The sequence below is a fragment of the Limulus polyphemus genome, unplaced genomic scaffold, assembly GCF_000517525.1.
Source record: "Limulus polyphemus unplaced genomic scaffold, Limulus_polyphemus-2.1.2 Scaffold807, whole genome shotgun sequence".
In the NCBI taxonomy this organism is placed as follows: Eukaryota; Metazoa; Arthropoda; class Merostomata; order Xiphosura; family Limulidae; genus Limulus; species Limulus polyphemus.
In genome coordinates, this window is record NW_013666417.1 from 40,877 (window position 1) to 50,150 (window position 9,274).

General features: G+C 32.3%; 1 protein-coding gene across 6 annotated transcripts in view; it reads right to left on the reverse strand.

Annotated features, from left to right (window-relative positions):
• LOC106460641 (poly(U)-binding-splicing factor half pint-like) overlaps nt 1-9,274 on the reverse strand; it is a 71,083-nt gene that overhangs the window by 22,393 nt on the left and 39,416 nt on the right. For all 6 annotated transcript variants that reach the window (XM_022387406.1, XM_022387405.1, XM_022387407.1 and 3 more), the window contains one exon: nt 1,010-1,223. In XM_022387406.1, the coding sequence (XP_022243114.1) occupies nt 1,010-1,223 (214 nt within the window). The remainder of the gene's footprint in view (nt 1-1,009; nt 1,224-9,274) is intronic.

The following is a 9,274-nucleotide window of genomic DNA, read 5'->3' on the forward strand; positions in this document are numbered from 1 at the left end:
AAGATCCATATTTTTAGATTTTAGTTACTTTTATAATAATAAATAAAGAATAAATATGAAAAACAAGAAATAAAGTACTTTTGCCCTCGATTGTGGAAAAGAGTTAAGCCTGATTATTTATAGTAATGCACTTAACAATTTTTATTTAATTGAATAATGCACCAAAGAATATAGACTAATAACATGCAAAAAGTAGACAAATTCACTTCTCAAAATTTTTCTGGCTTTCTAACTATGCGACATGAGCTGTTACAAATTCATCCAAGCTAGTCGTTAACTTTCCCATGGGAACAAATCTTGTACTGTGAGGGAAATTGACGATATTCTGTTTAGAACACAATGTTATACAATACATGATTTGATAGATGAAAACCTTGACTTTCTATTGATTATAGGTAATATATAATGAAATGTAAGAGAGAACTATCAATGAATTGTGACAGGAAGGGTCTGATTTTCTATTTGATAGCTCTGTAACCAAGGAAAATTGAAGGCTATAAAATTTATGGTTTGTTTAAGCAATAACGATTTTTAGAATGTTTTATGTTTAATTTCTTACATTTTTGAGGGGTGATGACATGCTAAGACAAAATGTGTCAAGTGGGTCACACTAGTGGAAATTCAGGATTTTTTAAAATATTTCCTTGTAGAATTAAGAACTTAAAACTTTTATACTATTGAAATATGGATTAGCTAATACTTGTGCTATTCTAATTGGTATAACCTAAACAAAAAGTAGTTTAATAAAGTTTTGAATGTAAGACAAAATCTGTATACATACTTAAACAATGGTACTATTAATTTTTCTGTCTATATTTTATTCACAATTTGCAAATCTCCTGTTTTTTTAGTTGTCAACTTTGTATTTTGTAAAAAAAAAAAAAAAATCAAAAAACCAAAAGGTCAATGAAATACAATCAGTTCTTAATATGTATGATATTAAGATAGGATATGTTTGAGATGACTGTTTCACAGGTCAGTAAAGAATACCGAACTTGTCACAATATACCTTGATGTTTCTTCCACCAATGATGACTCCATTCATTTGGTCCAGGGCAAGTTGAGCAGCCTCAGCTAATTCATATTCAACAAAAGCAAAGCCCTTATGTTTCTGTGTAAGTGGATCCCATGACATGTTGATAGACTTGATTGGGCCAAAGGGAGAAAATGCCTGACGGATAGTGTCTTCTTTCAACTCAAAACTGATACTTCCAACATATACTCTTAAACAGAATTATAAAATCAGTGTTAGAGCTTAAAACAATAGCAATGTCAAAACAATAACAGTCAACATTTCTTATATCCAATCTTTAGCCTGAAAGTGAAAATGAACATAAGAGTAACAAACCTACAATACAAAAATCATAATAGTAAGGTTTCATGTGGAAATAGTAGCCTTGTACTTTGACTGATTGAGTTAAACACAAAAGAATATGCTCTACAATTTGTAACTTCACATTCCATGAAAGAGATACTGTCATTCACTCACACCCTACAATCACAAAATGACCTATACATTGATCAATTTTGAATATTACACTTACCACATTTAAGGTACAGATAATGATATGCCTTGTACGTTAGCTTGAATGATCTTAAGTTTAAATAATGTTTCAATTACAGTAAATTTCATTAAAACATTAAAATCAGCATTTTTAAAGGTAAAACTATAATTAGGTTTTTGGATTGGCTTGTTCTAATGATATTTGAAGGAACTTCTGACCAAAAGTACATTTTACTTACTCTGAAAACACCTCTACAGCACAGTTTGGTATTATAATCTACAGAATACCTTTTTATCTTAAGTTATTTAAAAGAAACACTTCTCACCTTATGTTATTCTATGTCATATTTGTAGAGAATTTTTCTGTGACCCTTATAAACACTGAAAACATTCCAAATCTCTACAGAGTATCTGTTTTGTTATGGTATCACTTCCTCTGACATCTGTTACCAGCCTTCATATACATTAACATCCACTATTTCTCTGGCTAAACTGGCATCAAAAATCATTCAACACTTGAAACCACTACAACAGTGATGGACTCTAAGAAGTAAGCTGAATCAACACAAAAGTGACAAATGCATATTCAATATATTCTTTCAATAATCTTACCACACTGAATAGTAGTAAGAGATAGATAAGCCAAGTGAATAATGAAACTGATAAATGCACATATTACCCAAAAGTCAACTTAGTCTTACAAGCAGGGTCAAGCAGAACACCTTATAATAACCAACAAACATGTCTGGCCAATCATCCAGTTGGAGTGAAAGGAAGGAAAAGGTTCATCCTCATGATATGATCTACATAAATAAGTCTACCAGAAATCTTGAATGAAAGAAGGAAGAACTCTATGCTACAGTCAATTCCAAAATCCATGCATTTTGGAATTCAGTGATGCATGTAAGATAGAACAGACTACTCCCAGACTATACAGTATTAAAAAAGTAGAGAAAACTCGACAAAAAATTAACTCATACATTAATTTTTGTCTTATAAAAATTAAGAAAAAAATATTATGTTTCTCCCATTTTAACTATTTTTAATACAGTAGCTTATTTCCACCCTCCCAGACTATAATACATGCCCAGATACTCAGTCACATGTAGAAATTCAAGGTCTAATGACAGAGACCAGAATCAGGAAAAAGAAAGAACAGGTTATTAATGAGAATCATTGCCTAAGCTGATGGGAAATACTATACTAAGAAGAAAAAGAAGTGGGTGAATGACCATGGCCAAAAATTCTCCAAGATTAACAATCAATGAGCCAGATAATCTGACCTCAACTCAAGTCCAGTATAAGATACAAGACAACTGGGAGAAAAAAAGATGTACTAACTTTCAAAACATATGTTATGTCTTGCTTACTTTGAAGATCATACAGAAACATCCGCTCAACGATAGTCATAGGCATCACAGATTTGCTGAAATGCAAGGCAAAAAAATGTTGCAAAAATGCCTATATTTTCAAAGCATGGCACTACATACAATTCAGCTGCTATAATATATGATCAATTAATTTTGGCAGTGGCTATATTTACGGCATTACTTTATTGGCTTTTTATTTTCGAATATCAACCACCAGTAGATACTGCCTTAACAACAGTTATCCCAGGAAAATATTGGAATGGAAAAAAAAAGAATCAGGTGGTAAAAAGAGAGAGGGTGCATGTTCATCATAAATTATTATTGCAAGAACTGATAACCATATAACAGTTTTGGAAATAACATAACATTTAGCACAATTGGATGGCAAAATACAGGTACAAGCAAGCTGTCATCATCTCATTGAAAATTAGATCACTTTTGTAAGAAGTAGAGATTAAACTACAATTGATATTGTTGATGGACTTTGGAAAACTGCATTTCCTACAATTGCTATATTGAATGGACTCTATAGTACCAGTGATATGCCAATGAGAGAGTAAATGGAAGAAAAACAGAAATAGACTACAGCAGGAATCCTGATAACAGAGCAATGACTGTTTATCTCCAAACAAGATCACAGAAAATAGATGGATATGAAGGAAGGCAGTATAAGGAATCTCTGGATAATAAATGTTACATAAACTTCCTGTGAACATTAGCACCATACGTCACAGTCATGAAGGAAAAAAAATCTTGATTAAACAGATATGAGCAACCACAGATTTATCATCAGAAACTCACATACAGGTAGGTTATAGCATGCATTTTGTTCATTCCAATGCATTTTAGTTCACACACACACACAAGATCTGCTTAACAAAACATGACAGGGGGAATAAGAGGGTTTAAAAAGTTAGAAAATAAACTTCCCACTGAACAATACACCAAATGTATATTGAAAGGAAGTTTGGCAGTACACGTATACCTCTAGGCATGACCTAAACTTGGGCAAACTATAAAGCATAATGCAGAGCATTAATAAAAAATGTTTGTGATTCAGAAAGGAGAAAGAAATGTAATTGCTCATTCTAAAGTTACAGTGCATCATGTGTTGGCAGAAAAAGTAGAGAACCAATCCTATGAATGTAATTACAAAAGAAGATGAATGAAGCTCCAGTGGAAGATATTAAAATCAAATTGAGCCTTTGAACTGTAAAGTCTGCTTAAGATTAGTAGGCTTAGAAGATGACACTTAGTTCCAGCCATTTTGGAAAAGGAAAACAATATAAGAATTTGTCTGGTACACAGAAGGAAGAAGAATGGTCAGAATGAGGGAAAAACTAAATAGTATCACTTATAAACTTATCTTTGGGTCACTACTTAACAAAGCTGCAAGTTTTATACTCTTCAAGCCCTCAAAGCTTAAAGGGACAGTCAACACAAGATTTTCTGTCTGGGCTCACACTTAACATTTACATAGGTCAATAAAAATGGAGAGAACAAAACAATGAAGCAAGGATAGAATCCTATGAAATTTTTATTAGTTGCATGAAAACTATGTATCTAAGCTATTATTTGACAAAAGTCTCTGTGTATACATCCAGTTACAATTGGAACTTCTGGAAAGATTATCACCAAACCTGTAATGTACCCTTGGGGAAGGGATCAGCATTTGCACCTGACTCTTGTGTCCTCTCCCGGAGGCTTCAATGCTTTCCCCATGCATTTAACAGGTGCATCATGAAAACCCATAAAAGAAAACATGACAAAAACAAATGTAAGAGAAGGTTGAAAGCAAGTATGTGACACGTAGAACCTAGGCATTGATGAATATTTCTTCTACTTTAAAAAAGATAGATCAGAAGTCTTTTTTAATACATCTTTTGTGCACATGTGGAGGTTTGATTTGATTTAAAGTTTCGTGCAGAGCTACACAAGGGCTATCTGCGCTAGCCGTTTCTATTTTAGCAGTGTAAGACTAGAGGGAAGGCAACTAGTCAACACCACCCACTGCCAACTCTTGGGCTACTCTTTTACCACATGAGGAGGAGGAGAAAGTAAATACAATATAGGCTGGGAAAAACATTTTCCCTCTTGAAAATGAACATTAAGAAAACAAGAAAGTTTAACAAGAAAATTTAGGTTATCAAATATAAGAAACTGTAACAGATGAGTATTGAAGAACTGAAAACTTAGATCAAGTAACTACTTTGTTCATGGGATCATCACTCAAGCTTATAGTTAAATTAGATTAAGACAACAATGCTGCTGTGAAATCATAATAAAATGATAGTAAACCACGAGAAAAGAAAAATCTTTGCATTGGTGAGATTAAGATATTTAAACAAGAGAGATGTTATACGTGCTAACTTAGGTAGGCTAAAACTAAGGCTCAGAAAGCTAAATAATTCTTCAAAGTACAAACAGTAACAATAGAAACTGGAAAAGATTGCTAAAAATTTTAAGTATATGTTAGGATTTGAAAAAAAAAAAGATAAAAACTGTCTTGCTTAACCAGCTAGTAATATATACAATCACCCACATCTAATTACTAGTTAACTACTAATTTTTCTTGTTATTAGGTACCAATTAGCTACAGTAATAAATAAAATTGAAAAACAGTACAATAAACTGGCCATTTAGTTAATATCATGTTTCAGTAGGTAACCTGCTGCCAGGAGCTGGGATATGGTCCCAGTTCTAATTTTTAAAGAAACAGGTGTGTTATCCACTTGTTTAGGTTATCACCCCAATGGAACTTGAATAAACTAATTACTTGGATGGTTTCTAGGAAGTAATTCAACTTTCTTTGACATATATGCCATACTGGTTGAGTATTTGATCAGTTAGTTAGACATAAAAGGCTTTTTTCTACTTTTAAGATGTGGTTCATATCCCATTATGTTAGTATTACTCTATTTTACTCGTATGATTTTTCTGACATGATGGACTCCTGCGGTTTGATCTATATTATAGTCTTGTATATCTATACACTCCTGAATTGCATGTTGGCTTTTACATATCTCTGAAGTGCAAGAAGTGTTGATCAGTATTTGTGTTCTGTTTTTAGAAAGTTTGGTATGCACTAACTGTAATCATATTTTGCTTCTGAAGACTGTAATGACTTCAATGCTTTTGCATACCATATGTATATATCCAAGAAACTTTTGACAATGGTGAGGATGGCTACGCACCTGTAATTTTCTTCACTATCAAGCATTTATGTTATTCACCATTAAGATATGTTTTATGATATGTTTTTTTTTTATTTTACTTAGCATCTTTTGTATGAGAAATCTTGTTCATTTTGGAGAATAGGCTTAGAGACTTTATACTGTTGGAGTGGTTTGAAAAATAATCAAGATATTTCTACCTCTATCTGTAGTTTCATGTAAACTTTTGTGTTACAAGTTTTGTCTTGGAGGCCATTAGCGCTATAATGATATACATGTATAATGGTATGTTATAATGCACTATCAGCTGTATAGTGATATAATATTTTCAATTAGATATTTTAAAACTTAATATATTTCAGATGTGATAAAGAAAACACCAATGTTTCTGTGTGACTAACAACTGCCATTCTTTCTGCAATGCAATTATCAGAACATCCTATTTCAAGAAGTACAGTTTTATTAACTCTCTCGTTACGAGCTCGGTGAAATCAGCTTAGTTTGTGACTCCAAACTGACCCTTATAGCTTTAATACTATAACTTCTAAAAAAATTTCAAACAATTTCTTTTCAGTAAAACTTTATATTTTATCTCTTTTTTTTCTCTCTATACCCTAACTCTATATAAGATTGGTCAATTTGACTGATCTCGTGACCACCATACAAAATTATGAAACAAATCTAAATTACCTTTTTTCTTTCTAGAATGACTTCAAATTGTAACATGAAACGACATATATTTATCCTAAATAGTTTAAGTCTCATAACAGTACAACACATCTGTTTCTACTTAAATGTTGTTTCATTGTCCTTTGAATGGCATCTAACTAATAATCCCATCACACAAGTTGTAAATCACTTGGCAAACATGTAGCTCACATTACCCTATCGAATTACATAGATATGAGCTATTCACAAGCATATTTCTTGAAAATTTATTATTATTATTTTTCTTTATTTTACCTAATCTTAACTTTATTTTACATAATAAATTTCTACTTCTTAAAATTAAGTTACTTTTGGAATAATAAATAAAGAATACACATGAAAAACAAGAAATATAAAACTACCTAGATCTTTATTTTTTTGTTGTCAATGAAACTTAACCCTACTTTTTTAAGCCAATGATACTACTATACTAAATAATTTTATATTTGATTAAATAATGCACCTAAGAATGCCAAATAAAAACACATTAAAAACAGACAATGTCTGATAACTATCATAATTTCTCTGGCTTTCTGACAATGCAATAAGAGCCATTAAAAATCCAGCTAAGCTTGTTGATGTTTTTTCCTATGGGAATAAAGTTTGAACTGCAAGCAAAATAGACAATTTTCTGTACAGAAAATAATGTAATATAATATGTCATTTGATAGATTAAAACTTTGGCTATCTATTGGTTATAAAGAATATAGTATTAAACATCAGAGATAACTAACAGAAATTTCTGAGAGAGGATGTGACAAGTAGGCATGGCAAGAGGGGTCTAATTTTCTATTTATGGCTCTAATACCAAGTAAGATTGAAGTCTATAAAATTATTATGTTTTAGCCAAGTGATTACAATATTATAATGAGAAATCTACATTAAATTCCATACTTCTTTATGAAATTAAGAATTTAAAACATATATAATATTAAAATTTGGTTTATTAACTATGTTCTTATGCCAAGTTTATTCATATACTATGATAATAAAGTAGTTGAATTGAATTTTAAATGTAACTAGTTACCTCTAAAAAGTCATGACATTTGCACTTTCACCTGCCCATAGCGAGAGGGTTAAGCTAGGCACGCAGATATGGTAGCAGTTTCATAACATGCCATTTTGTATACCTTAGTAACCCATCTAAAATTATAAAAAATGATAAAAAAACATTTTGTAAATATAAAATGATGTAGGGATAGCAATACCAAAAAAAATACAAATAAGAATATAGGGATGATACAAATCATCTCTAAGTGTCTTTCAATATTAAAATTTAATGTTACACTGTAAAATGCATGGGTGCAAAATGGTTACAAGTTTATTCAATTTGCTCGACCTCATAACAAGAGTCTGTAACAATATGTCATAATCATCACATGTTTCGACCCAACTTAGTTTTCCTTGTGTATAAGTCTTAGGCTCTTAGTTACACTACATTGATGCCTACCGTGATATTATGATAAACAAATATATAATTTCCAACTTTCAATATTGAAAGTCATGTAGGGATGATCTATGTATAGCTGTATCATCCCTATTTTTTTGTTTAGATTCTTTTTGGCATTGACATCCCTACATTATTTTACATTTACAAAAATTATAATTTTCCTATACTGAAAATGTATTTCTGACAGGTACTTACTTCCGCTCACATACATAGCTATTCTCGTTCAGTGCTGCTCTCTATTTGCAAACACTTATTCGCATGCCACAAGACTTTCACACCCACACACCCCTTGATTCACATGGTTTAACTGATTCTTGTATGCAAACTATCATGCGACAAATCTCCACCAACAGAAGCACCACACACCCACATGACTCCCTATACTATTCTACCCAATTACTACTTCAAGTTTAGGCAGAAACTTAAGCATCGGTTGACAGTGGGGAGGAAGGATGGGAAGTATCAGTTGAAGTAAGTACCTGTCAGAAATACATTTTCAGTATAGGAAAATTATAACTTCTAACAAGGTACTTTACTTCCACTCATGTACATACCTAGAATCCCACATTGAATAGGTGGAGGGACCGGTCCAAGGAAGAAAGTAGAAGCATTCTTTGAAAGTGTCTTGAAGACACCCTATCAAGGGAACCATCTAATAAGAAGATTATACGTGGGAAACTACATCGCTTCTGTACCAGGTATACTCTTTGCCCGGACATGGATAAAATGTGGCAGATCTGTGAGAAAAATTGTGAGGAGCACATTCCAATGAGTGAGAACACAGGTTGGACAGTGATCCAAACCACAACATATAATAATTTCAATCTCCCTTATGAACAAAATGTTGGTAAATTAAGGGATGTGCCCCAAGGTGTTGAGTGGCCAGCGTGCAATGGACTGTACACGGCTAGTCAACTGCATCCAAAACACGACTGCTTGGAACCAACATCCATGCTGGGGTAGGACAAGGGTCATACCGTCTTCACCTTAAGTTCAGCTGACTAGAGGGAGAAATCCCACTCCCGATCTGTGAACAGGGCACATGTGAGCAGAGTGATATCATACACAC